The following is a 15,708-nucleotide window of genomic DNA, read 5'->3' on the forward strand; positions in this document are numbered from 1 at the left end:
TTTATGTCACTAATCAAGTAAATTGTATTGCGTTGTATGGCTTCGGTCGTTTTTTTAGACTTTGCGATCGTTTGAGATATTTGTTTCTCCTCAAACATCACTATAACAATGAAATAATGTCTATGTTTAAAATTTAATAGAAAATCTGTTTTTATACTATTGAAACAACCGACGGTGAGAAGATAAGGCAACTGAAAATCGATTCATGAACATTGTCAGTGTATATCGAACATATCCCTTGTTTGTCACAATAATATGACTCTATTATAAAGGTATATTAAAAAATATTTCAGGAATATCTGAACAATATTAAAAATTGCTATTAATTTGTATAAAATACCATCGTTAATGGTACGTTTAGTCGATGACAGTTACAATTGACTTGTATATCGCTAGCCTATGTTTTTTTCTTTATAAAAAAATCACATTCCAATTTTTAAATTATATATTATATAATTCTTAACGTGGAGCATTGTGGATGTGAGTTGTCAGGTGCTTCGAAAGATAATCGGCACGAGCAAAACATTTTCCACATGCCTCACAATGATAAGGCCGCTCTCCTGTGTGAATCCGCAAATGACGAGTCAAGTCACTTTTACCACCGAACGCTCTACCACAGAACAAACAAACAAACGGTCTCTCACCGGTGTGCTTGCGGACGTGTAGCTTGAGATTTTCTTTGGACCGTACGCATTTACCGCAGAACGGACATGCAAATCGACGTTCTCTCTGTCTATCGGCTGAATCTGCTCTTAGATAATTCAGCAGCGAAGCTTCGGAAGAAGCCACTCCTAATAAGCTAGACGCAGATATCGAAGAAGACTCTAACGAGCTCGGATCTCCACTGCTGCTTCCAGCTTTGTCGTTATTGGAACTATCAGCCATTGAGCTGATATTAGCGAATGAAACTTCTGATTTTTTCACAAGAGGTGACGCTGGCTTTTTATCTGACGTTGTAGCTGAATCTTTATCTATGGTCTCAGCTGAAACAGTTTCACTAGCGACGTTGGGAACGATTGAATCGACCGTGTCGTCTTGATCGATCGCGTCATCTTCGGCGGTTTGCACCGATTTTCTAGAATCAATATCAGAGTCTTCTGCATCCGTGATGGAAGAATCGCGACGTATGCTAGATACGCTCAAATCCATCTCTCCGGACCTTCCGATGAGTCCGTCGTTAGTGCTAGATACTAGATCGCTAGAGTCTAACGAGCGAGACTCACCGCTGCCTTTGCCGTGGAGACGCTCGAGAGCATGGTTCAAGCGATGCTTTTTGAACGATTTCAAGTAACGGAATTGCATGCCGCAAACATCGCACGTGAATAGCTTATCGGCTGGGAGACGAGCTCTGTGATTTTGCTCTCTGTGCTTAACGTAAGCCGATCGGTATCGGTAGCTCTGACCGCACTGTTCGCAAACGAAAGGCTTTTCGTCCGGTCCCGGAGGATGCTGTAAGGCAGCATGACGTTCTAGAAGCCACGCCGATGGAAAAGCTGCGAAGCAAGCTGGACAGCGATGGTCTCGGATGGTAGTTTCCTCTAGATACGGATACGTATGACAGTGACGCGGGATAGGCGGTGGAGGCAGATGATGTAGAGCGCGCGTAGGCAGCAAGTCTTGCAGAGCTCTTCGTTGTAAAAGAGCCAGCAGAGCAGCTGGCCATCCTCCTAACGGTGTTCCGCTGCGACTAGAGCCCGGTGAGCTATCCAACGCCATCTGAAAATTACAATTTTACAATCAGAATCATATTTCTATAAAAAAAATTGAGATTGAAACCTAAATTAATTCTAAAGGGAAGCAAGAAATGATTATTTACCAACTGAATCCCTTCTGCAGGAAAATCTGAAGAATTGTCTAAAACTAAATAAACAAATTAAAAAACAGGTAGCAAGTACAGATGCTTGTCAAATGAACTACCAAGTAATAAAACAGCTTCACTGCAATAAGACTATCTTCACTTAAGTTAAACATACTGAGTAGTTGTGCATGAGACACCCGACTAGATTCTTATTAAAAATACTAGATTTTGCGCACTACACACTCATAATTTCACAATTTGCGCTCATAATCTCGAGCTTTGCAGAATTGAAAATTTTTGTAGAAATAAATTACATTGTGATTAATAATTCTACACACAGGAAAAAACAATGCAAATATAATACTTTACCTTAATATTGCTGAAGATTAAATACATGATACAATACAATAATATAATAATAACTGTAGTGAATGGTTTATATAGCATTTATTTGTCAAAATTGTAATTTACAGCTATGATATGCATGTTTTTGTTTCGAATTGTGTACAAATAAAAAATGAACAAGTGATAAAACGAAGAATTCTTCTCCGAGCTGCATTTCGCACAGCCCGGATAACAATATTTATAAATTAAAAATTTAATTGACATTGAAGATATAAGAATAGACTTTTCTTGGTATTCGCTTATTATTTTTAGCAAAGAATGAAAGTTTCAAAAGCTAAACATAAAAGTAAAAATAAAAAATAGTAACGGAGTATTCTTCTGAATTGGATATCACAACAAGGTCGTATTTGGATAATATTTCACATGCTTATTATACAATGTTTGAAAACGGATGCTTCTTTTTATAACACTTCAACACAAAACGTTCCACATAGTATCAGACGTCAATACAATTTTTTTCAAAACCAGTCATAACTACTGTATTATGACTAGATCAAGTATCGAATAAAACGTGCTCAATACCTCTCCAATTTTCACAATAATTTAAGACTCATTTAATAGGTTACGCTGCGACAAAACTGCATATACATATATAAATAACTTTGAAAACGTAACAAAAAGGCTTGTTAGAATTTAACTTCTAGCATTTAATAAGAGCTGCTGAGTAACTGCTTTCTATTGTATAATAACAAAATTATAATAATACTGAAGACGATCTTAAAAACAATATATCGTATACAATAATTAAATAAATCATCGCTTCATTAATAAAAAAAAGACACTGCTTAAATTTTTTACTCAAAATCAATGGAATTGATCAAAATCTATGAAATGGCACCAAAAAATACATTTTATATATTCAATAATTATTATCAAACGATCACATAATTAATATATTGTGCAGTAAATATACAGAACATTATCTAAAAAATAATATGTATATGAAAACGATATGCGTATACAGAGGAGCCTTTGTGCATTTTGAATGTATTATATAAATGTAAAAACACGCTCAGATTGGTGTTGATATTACAAAAAATATATATGTACAGTCGAACTTGTTTATAATGATCATCAAAAAGAGTAAGTTAACTGCATCTTGAAGAAAAAGTTAATTATATGTGAACACATTTCTCTACACAAGTATTATATAAAAAACTGAAAATTATAGTAATAATGCTCATTACAGGCACATATTTGTTATGTCTAAGTTTGACTATACATATATACACACAATAAGCACAAACGAACCGAACGTAAAATCATGATGAATAAATCCGAATGTCATATCATATCTCATAACTTTACAATTTTCAACACGAGTATGTTGTAATCATTTTTTATAATCAATTGGTGATTAAATTTTGCTACTTAATACTTAACTGTGATTCGCAGCCTTCAAGTAAGTCTTATTTAGGCAAGAGGCACTCTAATATATATATATGTATAAATATATATATATATATATATATATACGTAAGTATATTGTGGTCGCGGTAATATAAAATATTTTTGCACTACAATTCATTTTGTGATATATATCGTATTAAATATATATGTATGTTTAATAACGCCCGACTTGTGAATATTGTTTGATGTTGTGATTATTGTGAATATATGCATTTTCTCAGCAGGTAAGTACTAGGCTCGTGTGAGTAATGTGTGTATGTGTGTTTGTGAAGAATTTACATAGCACTAAAGTGATTCTTGTGCCCAAATCAGGGACAAATGTTAAGATTTGAATAACTGCACTTGGGATGATAGTGTCCGCTGATATCAAATTATATAAACGTTACAAAGGGAACCGTCTAACGTTAGATTAACTATCTATGTACAAAGTTAAATTACATATAAATATATCTATCCAATATACTAATCATAAATAGTATCTCTGAGAGTTAGGAAACAAAATAGCTTTTTTATTATTTTAATTATTTATTTATTTAAAAAACACGTCTTCTATATTATACGATAAATATATAATAATATAAAACTATTTGTAATAAAAACTCGTACAAATCTTGATAATTAGTATATTATATATTTAATAATAATGTATTTATTTAATTATTGCTATGATTTGTTGTAAATATTTAATCTTTTACTTAAAAACAAGGAGAGGAACATCGATAAAGGTGTCAGTATTGCTCTACAGTTTGGTAACGAGTCACAATATGAGTAAAACAAAACGGAGAGTGCAGCCCTTCAAATAACAACATTTTTTTATACACGTGTAACAATATCCACCAATGATGAGTGCATTTTTGACATTTTTGTTACTCGTTGCAGTGCCCACCGTACAAGACGGTGCAAAACAAGGTTTATTTTTTAAACTGCGCTATTCGATAGAACTAGGGATTGCAATATCAAAATATATCATTATTATGATCAACGGAATACCAATATTATATTAAAAACTTGATGAGGAGAGGATACAGCTATGCTTTCAACACTGAAACGGAGCTACTCGATTGGCGATACGACGGAAGGACGTCTTCCGCCAATTTCATTGCCAAACAATTATGTTTATTTTACCAAACCTAAAAAGCAGCGCATTTTAACAAATTATTTTTGCTGCCAATGAAAAAAATTAAATTTTTACATTTTTTGGTAGGGTTAGGATTATTAGTTTTATGATTTTTTAGCTATTTTAACTTCATTTTTTTTTGTACAAATAAAATCACTTCTGAGTTGACAAAACTGACTTCAATTACTTGGCACCCGAAATGTTAGCAGAATAAAAAAATGGCCTACGGACTAAAATAAGATGGATAGCACTGTAGTTTATAGATGTTTGTATTGAATTGTATACATAAAAGTGAATTGTGAAAGCTCGTTTTTACTACACTGACTTAATGAATTTATATGTAGAGTGGCGTAGCTATGGGGTGGCGGAGGGGGCGGGCCGCCCCGGGCGGCACTTGCTTGGGGGCGGCATATTCGCGATGAATGCACTAAAACATATATAAATCCACGAATAACAAGAGCGAAATAATAACTAATTTATTATTTTAAGAAATGTTGATTTTATCACCTTGCAAATAATGTATGAGGGGCGGGGGCGGCAATTTAAAGGATCGCCTTGGGCGGCTCATACCCTAGCTACGCCACTGTATGTAGATGGTATGACATATACATAATACATGGTGTTTTTAAATTTACAAAATGTTAAAATGAAACATATTAAAATAATGTTATTATAATTGGCATTGATATACAAAATAATTTTAGTTCCCTTTCAGATGATAATTTTGTAGGAATAGATTTTTGTAGTAATATGCAAGAAAAGAGTATCCCTATATTATGTAAAAAGATCTGCGGTAAAAGAAAAAAATCGTTTTTCATGAATATTTAGAATAAATAGGTAAGCCATGAATTTATTTATATTAAATCTTACTTTACTGTAACATATTTGAAGTTATGTGATACATGCCAGTCATAAAAATATTGTTAAATATATTAAATAAAATATGTTGTGGTTTAATTGATAATGATTCAACTTTTTGTTTAAAACATATGTAAATTGGTTTAATATTGACAGTTTTATTACATTTGATATTGATATTCTAAATATTGCAATCCCTAGAGAGAACATTTTCAGGAGCTTCCAGGTACTCCGCCAATCTCTATCTTATTCACAAATTAATGACATTTCACGGATATATTATTTATCTATTGACAAGCGTTTTATATCAATCAAGTAAAAAAATATATACATACATAAAAATTAACGTTCAACGTTGATGATGCCGAAAATGATATAGAAAAGAACATAATCAAGCATTTAATTTGTAGAAAAAAAAAACAGATTGAATTCAATGAAAACTGTTACACGACACACCGCATAAAAATCATGTTTTAAAACTGAAGAACACTATTTTTTGTCGATGGTTTATAGATTAAGTTATGGAATGTAATCGAAGCCATTTATATGTTCATCGAACGGAAGAACGCTTTGTAATTTTACCTTGTTTGATATTCAAATGCCTATATGTACACACTACTGTGAGAATATACCGATTATAATTTTGTTGTTTTTACGCTGTTTAACTATAATATAACATTTAATTTAATAAAATATGGAATAACAAGTAAGTCGTGTGTTTACGTTGTTGTAAAGACTCGCACGTTTCTTATAAAAATAACGAAAAACGAAAACGAATTATATAAAAAAAAAAAAACGATACTCTACAATTCGCAATACAATACCAAGAAAAATCTCACTTTTCTTTTATAGCACTCACAATAAAAAATCCAAAAATAATCACAATATGAGATCTAGAAATATACACATATAAATGTTAAATACAATAATTATCTCCCAGATGTTGTTACCTTAACAGGATATCACAGCCAATTTTATTTCATTCAAAAGAATGAACAAATACCTTAACAGTCCATTTTTACGTATTGTATTTTGAATTGTCTTATTTCTAGCATGCCACAGTTACTTATGTCTTTCGTGATTTTTGAAAACGTGATTTACGTTAATAATAGTTTGTACTAAAAATTTATTGTGATACTATAAACTCATAGTATAATGCTTCTCTTAAATAATAATATCAGATGATCCAAAAAATTCTTAGTGTTTTAATTTTATGGTTTATTGTATTAAATAAAATTATTACTGCTTCTTAAATGTTTTTAAATCACTAAGAACTTTTCAGACTCTCTGAAAACGTGATATGATTTTGTAATATTTAAAAATAAAATAAATAATTGTACTCTCACAGTTTCAAATAAAATTTTTAAGCAAAGTTTACTGCTGAAGGAAGACATTTCCAGATAGACATTGTTCAATTAATGTTGTTAAGAACGCTTTCATATTTTTCCCATTGATTTAAGATATGTCGTGAATATATTATATAATACAAACTATGTAAAAACAGATCAGTCAAATTCTACGTTTAGTTGTTTTTTTATAAGAAACTTTCGACTCCGTTACACAGAATTTACAACAAAGTAAACACATACATTGGATTTTATCAACATGCTCTAAATATCCTACGATGATTGCTAACGCACTTTTTTGATATCAAAACAATATTTAAAAATTAACAATTAATTTTTATACGCTTTCGTTATTTATGTCTAACTTAATTTCATACGCCCCCGTTCGCCCCGTGAGTTTATCGGGGCTTTCACCGGGGACACTGAAGTCTATTTTTAATCTCTTCATTTTCTACATTTTTTATAATAATATAGTTTTGATAAGAAATTTCACTATCTTCATTATAAACAATATTAATATTTACACATAACAGGGTCATGATATTACTCAGCAGCGGAAAGGTCAAAGGGCTTCAAGCTAACTCTCAACCAGACACTCCAATTTTTTTAGTAATAAAATTGTTATTTCATCAACATCTTAAAAAACTTTTATTTTAATAATATATATATATTTATGTATACATAATAATATGTATATTGTGTGTGTAGTATATGTATAAACTAGTAATACGGATTTTTGTCATAAAAAAAAAATATTTTAAGCCTATTTTAATATGATTAAATTATTCACAAACAAGGAACAAATAAACTCACATAATAATTTAAGTAATAGGATGATTTGGTAAAAAAATACCACTAACAAACAAAAAATAAAATAAACAACGACGAAAAAAGTGCAGCACTGCGCTTATTATTATATAATAATATATACTTTCGTTTTTTTATAAAACTTAGAAAAAATAGTTAAATGCATGGATTAAAGAAATTTGAAAGCGAAAAACAGTTCTCTATTAGATAGTCATAAAAACCTACAAGACAGTTGCCATTAGACTAGAGACATTTTTCTCCAACCTTCAACCATCTCATCTTAAAAATGAGATCTATCAACATACTTAAATTTTACTGACTATATCACACTTTAAAGAAACTCGGAAGCTTCTAAAAATCCATTCAAAGCACCATATTTTTACCTCGTTAATAAAACATAAAACAAGAGCGCGTTATACGCATACGCTGAATCACTAACAGTGTTTTATTCGATAAAATTTACACTTCAAAACTCTAACTTCCAAAAAGTGTGCTATGCACAATCTATGTTACTTTAAACGTATCAAATCCGAAATTAACTTTTGATATGTATCATATAAGTTACTATATAAAATGAACGGAGCAATTTTGACGGTTAAATTTAACTGTAATTCAGCACATATCTTGTAAAAAAAGATGTTTGTATAAAAAAAAGATGGATTGCGTATAATAGTCAACGTACGAACGTACTTAAGAAAAATCAAACATGACAACTCTCTTGATCTACGATCACGATCTTAAGGGAAAATACTGAAGCCTATGTTATAGTTTCTTTGTCAAAAGAAAATAAAACATAACATCTAAATGAATAAAAAAATGATCGACTATTTGCATTATTTTTCAAAGGTGACAGTAACTAATATATTAATAATATTATATATGCATAAATGACAAGAGTTTTCACTTTAATAAGTAATGTGACTCCAATATCATATCGATAATAATATCACAATGGAGATGGATATATAATAACGATTTGCATAAACAAGGATATCTAATATTTAAAATATAATGACCAAAGTGATACTAAATTAAATACATCATAAAGGTTTTTACATCTTTGATAGGAAAATATGTTTTCAATTAAGATTTTCTTTGGCAATGTTAGGTGTATTTAGTTATCTCTACATATATATAAAATTTTAAAACAGATTTAGCAGTCCTCTGTTACAAAGTCTATCAATAAAAACCTACATTATACTACAAGCTGAACCAAAAAAACATCTTTTGATATATATGAAACTTCAATACAAACTCAAAGCAATGCTCAGCAACCTAATGACACCAAAGTTTTAACCATAGTGTACTCAAAAGATTAATTTTAAATTTATAAATCATACTTAAAAGAAAGTTCTCAACAATAAAAATATAAAAAAAATCTATACTAATTTTCATGGCACACGTATGATTTTTGAGTAAATTTTATTCCAAATTCTTAAAATATAAAATGAAATTGCTAATATATCAAAATTAAATGTCAATGTTTATTATTGAAAACAATACATTCTTTTTTAGTTATGTTTTATTAGCTAAACTACTACTTGAAAAAAGCTACTGATTTAAATTTATTTGTGCAAAAGTTGAGTGGCACTAAAATTAATAATGATAATAAAGTGTACTACTTCATAATTTCTTCATTTATTTATAATTTAGCTGATGTCTTAAGTAATTATTTAAATTATATACTTTTAGTATTTTGAACCAGTAGTGGCGCACTAGTTGCAGAGCATTCTTTAAAGATTTTTATTGTTAAAATGAGCATCAGTTGCATAAAGATGCTTTCTACAACACTGTATCATTATATTTTGTATCAGTTATCCTTGTTTATGTACCATACATAAGCGTGTATAACAGATAAGTATGCATTCTATTGCAAAAAAATAAAAATAAATCTTCATAATCATACTCGCTACTTTCAAAAACCCTTGAATTCCTCTTGGATTCATAATATGACCTTGAACGTTTACTTTAAATATTTTATAACATCAGTTTATGTTGTGAGTGTGTTTACGTCTTAAATATGCCTTAAATCGATTATTAATTATTTTATCATTTCAGATCACAGTTGCGCCATATTTTCTTATTAAATCACATTCTTAAGAATCGCCCTCGACCGAACAACACCCCCATGCGCAGCCACCGTGCATCGAGCGATGGACCTAGTCTGTTAATTGGTTCATGATGATGAGATCTGGCGTCGTGGCTGGAGATTTCATAGAAACCTCAGACACTTGACAAAGATGCCACAGCGGGGAGCGGGCGCGGCGGGGCGAACTCCACTCCTAATGTGGACTCTCCTCCTCTGTGTCCACGGGGCTCGGCGACAGAAACTTCCTGACGTACTTTGGATAGTGGGTCTTCTCGTGGGCCTTCAGTATCGTCGACCGGGAAAACGTTTTCCCGCATAGCGCACATCTGAACGGCCGCTCTCCTGAAAACGACCGAAAACTTGTTCATAAACGTTCAAATATAAGTTTGTCCAGATATTGGTCAAAAGCATCACTAAGATACATGCAAAAGTATGCAAGTTATCATATTGACGCTAATAACGAATATCTGAACCGATTTTAAGATAGGGAACATTTATAAGAAATTTACAATTAGATGCTTCTAGAATTACTGGAAACCGATTGATACATATTCTAAATAGAGATATTATTAAAAGTAAAGCAAGGATAATAATACCAACACAATAGATCAAAGGTCTTTGACAAACACCTGAAAGACCTGAGTTTAAATCCCACATAAACCCTTGTTTCTTAATTTTTATATCGTATTTGGAAGATCAGATTTAGTGATGATTATTTTTTAGATTAAATTAAGACCATCGTTGCCTAACAGGTTATCCCAATGCACCACGATGGTCGAAAACAATTTTTAAATTTTTAAATTTACAAAATAAAAAAAGTATATATACATAAATAGAACACTACTTAAAAATAATAAACATAACAAAAAATTACAAAATATCAAAATTAAATGATACAAACTGGATTAGATCCTCGTAGCTAACATTAAACTGGTCAATATGTAATGCCAGCGTATTAAGGAGCCGGATGGCCACAGCTATGCGGACGTCCTAGCCCTAACGGCCTTCAAAAGAGGACGCGATCGTGATTCTCGAAATTGTTCCGGAACCCAAAACTGGAATTCCTCGAGAATAGCCGGATTGTTGACAACACCTTTTAGTAATTTGAAAAAATGCTTAGCGACATACAACTTTCTGCGAGAGCTCAGCGAATCGTATCCCAACGCTCCTAAAAGAAAGGCGCTGGGATATATGTACGGATAATAACCAAATGTCCTTTTGTAAAGGTATCTTAAATACATTTTTTGAATTTTTTTCACTAAAAGGGAATATTTGGCTATTCGGGGATTCCAAATTATAGATCCCGATTCAAGAATGCTACGAAGTAAGGTGTCATAGAGGATGCGAATAACTGACGGATCGTCAAAGTGAAAGGCATTCCTCATAACAAAGCCGAGCATCTTGGAAGATTTATCACAGACGTCGTGTATGTGTAGAGAGAACCTCCATTTGCTCTCGAAAGTGATTCCGAGATCTTTAGTGGAAGTTTCTCTAGTCAAAACGTTACCACCGAGATGGTAGAAATAAGCTGATGGCGAATGAGATCGAGAAAATGATACAGTATAGCACTTTCCGACACTAAAGGGCAGACGGTTAACGGAAGCCCATCTCCATAGAGAGTCTAAATCACTTTGTAGAGAGAAGGAGTCCACAACAATATATAATTTTAAGTAATCTGCGTACAGAAGAAAACTTGAATTTGTAATTGCTGTATTTATGTCATTAATAAATAACACAAAAAGCAGAGGGCCCAGATTGGATCCTTGAGGAACCCCCGAAGGGGAAAAATATTCTTTCGACAATCGACCAGCATAGGTTACAAACTGTCTACGATTGCTTAAATAACTCGAGAATTACCGAGTTAAATTATCCGAGCAACCGAGGTTCGACAATTTTTTTAATAATAACCTATGACAAACTTTGTCAAAGGCTTTCTCAAAATCTGTATACACGACGTCTACTTGAATTCCCACATCGAGAGAAGTTGTCACCGTTTTGGTGAACGACAGAAGGTTATTAACAGTGGAACGGGCAGGACGAAACCCGTGCTGTTGGTCTAACAAAACTTGCCAAAAGTGATTATAGAGATATTTATGAATAATTATTTCAAATAATTTAGCAGGAGCTGACAACACTGCGACTGGTCTATAATTCTTTATATATAATTTTTCACCATTTTTATGAACAGGGGTGACTTTTGTGCATTTTCATTGATCAGGAAATGATGATGTCTTGAAAATCAGATCATAAATACATTTTAGAGGAGCAGCGAGACTGACTTCGCAACCCTTCAAAATAAAATCGGGAATTAAATCAGGTCCAGAAACGCCCTGTTTTTAATTTATTAAATCCGTATTTAAGATCTGAGTGCTCAGTTTCTTTGATGGTCAGTACTGAAGACCAAGAACATGAAGAAGGAAGCGACTGAGCAGAAGGCGAAAAATATTGCGCAAAACCGTCAGCAATATTTTGTGAACCTTCCAATGTTTTATCGTCGAGGTTCATCATAATTATAATTTTGATCGATCATCGCAGATTATGTTTTCGTAAGAGTGGCATTCCATGCTGTATTAATGATAGATTCATATTTTAATAAACTGCAATTAATAATAATATTAATAAGGCTGTTTTACTCTAAAATATCTTTGTATGAATTGTCGGCTTCCTTAAAAAAAAATGTTAAAATATATCAGTTTTTGTTACTGTCTGATCTAGAAGACAAATAATTGTAAATTCCTTTACGAATGATTAAGTAACTATTCACTTACCTGTATGCACTCGACAATGGTCCTTCATATGATGCCGAAGTTTGAAGGCCTTCCCACAAAACTCGCACTTGAACGGTCTGTCCCCGGTGTGCACCGGCAAGTGTGCTATTAGCGATGAAACGTCCGGAAAGCTCTTCCCGCAGAACTTGCACAGCACCACGTTTCCGGGTTCCACCGAGGCCAAGTCTAGGTCGAGTCCGTGGTCATCCGGAGGTCCGTACTGGGGTTGGTGAGGGGTCGAGTGCGGAGCCGAGGGCGCCGACGCCGCGTTGGAAGCCTCCAAGAGAGCACCGAGAGGCGGGATGGGCAAGACCCTTCCCAGCACGGACTCTCTGTACTTGAGGGTCTCCAGCGAGTGGGAGAGGATGTGCCGCGTTAGCTTGCTCTGGTGGGGGAATCCTGCCCCGCAGTACATGCAAGGGAACACGCGTCCGTCCCCCGCGGACCCCGACCCTGCGCCCGCGCCCACCGTGCCCCCATCGAACGACTCCTGCAACCACAAAAAAGAACATCAACTTCTTCTCTGGATTCGATCAACGATGCATCGGTCAATATTTTTTTATCTTTCTTAACTTTTCAAAAAAATCTACTTCGACTACGACTAAGAATATTATTCGGAATGTTTGAAATATGAATCTCTATTTGTTTTTTGCGGTACACTGGACACAAAGTTGAGAAGTTGACGCTCATTTTTGTTTGGCAGGTGCAGGATGGACAGGGCGCGGGGAAACGACCCGCCATAGCGATAAGACAATGCGATGGAAAATATAACAGAAACCAAATATATATGTATAAAATATATATGAATAAAAACAACCATGGCCAAAAAACGAAGGTCAACTTCTTGACAGCAAGGCATAGAAAGGGAACGTATGTTTAGTAGCATAGCACATTGACTTAGCATGCAACAAGATATAAAAAAATATATAAAAAAAATAATAAAAAAAAAACAAATAAAAAACACCGATTGCACGCTCAATGCTGTCCAGATCTACAACGGATTAAAATCCGGTCCGAAAATCTTCCAAAGACAGAGGCGAACCTTTTCAAAAATTTTCCATATGTAAGAGTCTTTCTTATATATATTATTTATCAAGCATGCATTAAGTTCAAAAGCACTACAAAACAATAAGCCAAATAAAAAAACATGCCACAAACACTTATACAACAAAAAAATCCACGAAGTCCGACACGTACCCAAGAATTGAATACGCCAAACGAGACAGACATTCCGCATTTATTTTAACTCATGAATTTTTCAATTATTAAAATAAAACCAATTCCGTGAAAGATTCCGGCATCCATAAATAAAAAAAGGACAAACGCCAGAAGCTTCCACAGGAAATGAAACGCTATTTAGCATAACGCTTTGGATTATTTTATTCTATCCGATTTGCACGCCTTTCTACTTACCTCCACATGATAAAAAATAAAACGTACGACAAATATAAAAATAATGTATACTCACAGATTCGTGTAGAGGATGCCGGTACTCCGAGGAACTTTCACCGCAACTTTTGTCATCTGGCAATCTATCCCAGTCTACTTCCTTTTTTAACGACTGTAATTGTGAACGAAACTTTAGCTCACTGTATTGTTGCAACCAATATTCAAGATTCAAGCTTTGAGATGCCCTCACCAGTGGCACTTGTTGAACTGGCGGCAGTCCCGACGGACCGGCGACTGGTTCACCGCCTACGCCAGTTAGTCCGGACAGTCCTCCTAGTCGTAATTCCACGGGATTACATGATAACATTGAACTATTGTTATTAGTACTTAAACTCATATTTAAACCTGAAAATCGTAGTTCAATTTTAGAGACTTTCCAATAATAATGCGATCCAACAAAGGTGTTGTTTTATACCTATGTTATCACTATGTCCACAATTAGAGTGTAATGAGGAAATATCGTCTTCGGGTGAGCTGGTCCGCATCACTTCGTCGGGAGGTTCTTCCTTCCCGCCTGGGTCTCTGATGGGTGGGTCGTATTGCGATTCGTGTCTAGATTCGTGGCGAGATTCGTGACGAGTTTCGTGTCGCGACTCGTGCCTCTGCTCTAGCCTGGATTCGTGTTTTATATCGTGTCTATTGTCTTGCCTAGATTCGTGCCTCGACTCGTGTTTGTTCTCGTGTTTCGGCCTCCGCACGTGCAGTAAGGGTGAAGTTCTAGGTGGGCTGGAGTCTTCCCGAGCGACGGTCTCGGAAGCGGACGGCGGCGGAGGTCTCACCACCGCCAAGTCTTGGGGTTCCAAGGGGGCGGTGGCGGATTCCGTTCCCTCCACTTCCATCGCCGCTCCTGCGTTCATGTTGGTCATCTCGGCTAAGCCTTTTACCTTGAGACTCTCGGCAGTCTTGAGCAGAGCCGACAGTTGACAGTACTCCACGTTGACTTCGCCTTTGTACATGAACTCGACGAGCGTCCGAAGCTCTGAGAAGTGAACGTCTTTTAATATAACTATAGGGTGTCGCGAAGGGTGGTCCACGAACAACGACTGGAAGTAAGACGAACACGCCGAGAGGACGACCTGAGTTGGAAACAGAGGAACGGCGTATACACATAGTTCTATAATAAAAAGCATACAACGTCGACTAAGCAACTGTACTCACCTTGTGCGCTCTGATGGATGCTCCTTCGGAACAGGCGAGCGTGACGTCTACTAAGCTTTCGTCCTGCAGCAGTTGGCTAAACACTCCCAGCAGGTTGCTCTGATGATTGTTCCACCTCAGGCAGTAGTGCTCACTTCCCATGTCTGAGCTAGCTCCCGCCGCTAAAACATTAAGAAATTATAGTTTAGTTTTATGAAAAAATAAAATCTTACAAAAAGTCGAAATATAAGTTCTGAAAATTTTTGAATCAGTAATAATAAGAAAATTACTAAACCAAAAGGGTGACAAAGATACATAATCTTTAAAGAAATCTAGTGAAGGGTTAGTTTAAGGGGGGGGGGGGGTAAGTTTAGGTATTTGCTCTTCATTGAATTTGGCCAGAAAAATGCATCTCATTTAATGAAATACTATGAATCCTAATGAAATCGAAATATTAAAAATCGAACACAGGCATTATTTGAATGGCAAAAAAATGTTTACGATTTTCCTAACTACTCTAATCG

At 34.3% G+C, this 15,708-nt stretch overlaps 1 protein-coding gene across 10 annotated transcripts in view; it reads right to left on the bottom strand.

Annotated features, from left to right (window-relative positions):
• Positions 1-294: 294 nt before the first annotated feature.
• The window catches only part of mamo (maternal gene required for meiosis), a 103,174-nt gene continuing 87,760 nt past the window's right edge, over positions 295-15,708 (bottom strand). For 7 of the 10 annotated variants that reach the window (XM_088203543.1, XM_088203541.1, XM_088203537.1 and 4 more), the window contains 5 exons: positions 15,206-15,366; positions 14,463-15,123; positions 14,238-14,392; positions 14,067-14,159; positions 295-1,716 (listed from right to left, as the gene is read on the bottom strand). In XM_088203543.1, the coding sequence (XP_088059669.1) occupies positions 460-1,716; positions 14,067-14,159; positions 14,238-14,392; positions 14,463-15,123; positions 15,206-15,346 (2,307 nt within the window). In that variant the 5' untranslated portion in view covers positions 15,347-15,366 and the 3' untranslated portion in view covers positions 295-459. Of the gene's footprint in view, positions 1,717-8,830; positions 10,173-12,598; positions 13,089-14,066; positions 14,160-14,237; positions 14,393-14,462; positions 15,124-15,205; positions 15,367-15,708 lie in introns of those variants that run through there. The other 3 variants (XM_088203547.1, XM_088203546.1, XM_088203545.1) reach the window with 2 other exon arrangements.

Source organism: Plectrocnemia conspersa, unplaced genomic scaffold (genome assembly GCF_051122295.1).
Source record: "Plectrocnemia conspersa isolate PC_06_02 unplaced genomic scaffold, ASM5112229v1 ptg000014l, whole genome shotgun sequence".
In the NCBI taxonomy this organism is placed as follows: domain Eukaryota; kingdom Metazoa; phylum Arthropoda; class Insecta; order Trichoptera; family Polycentropodidae; genus Plectrocnemia; species Plectrocnemia conspersa.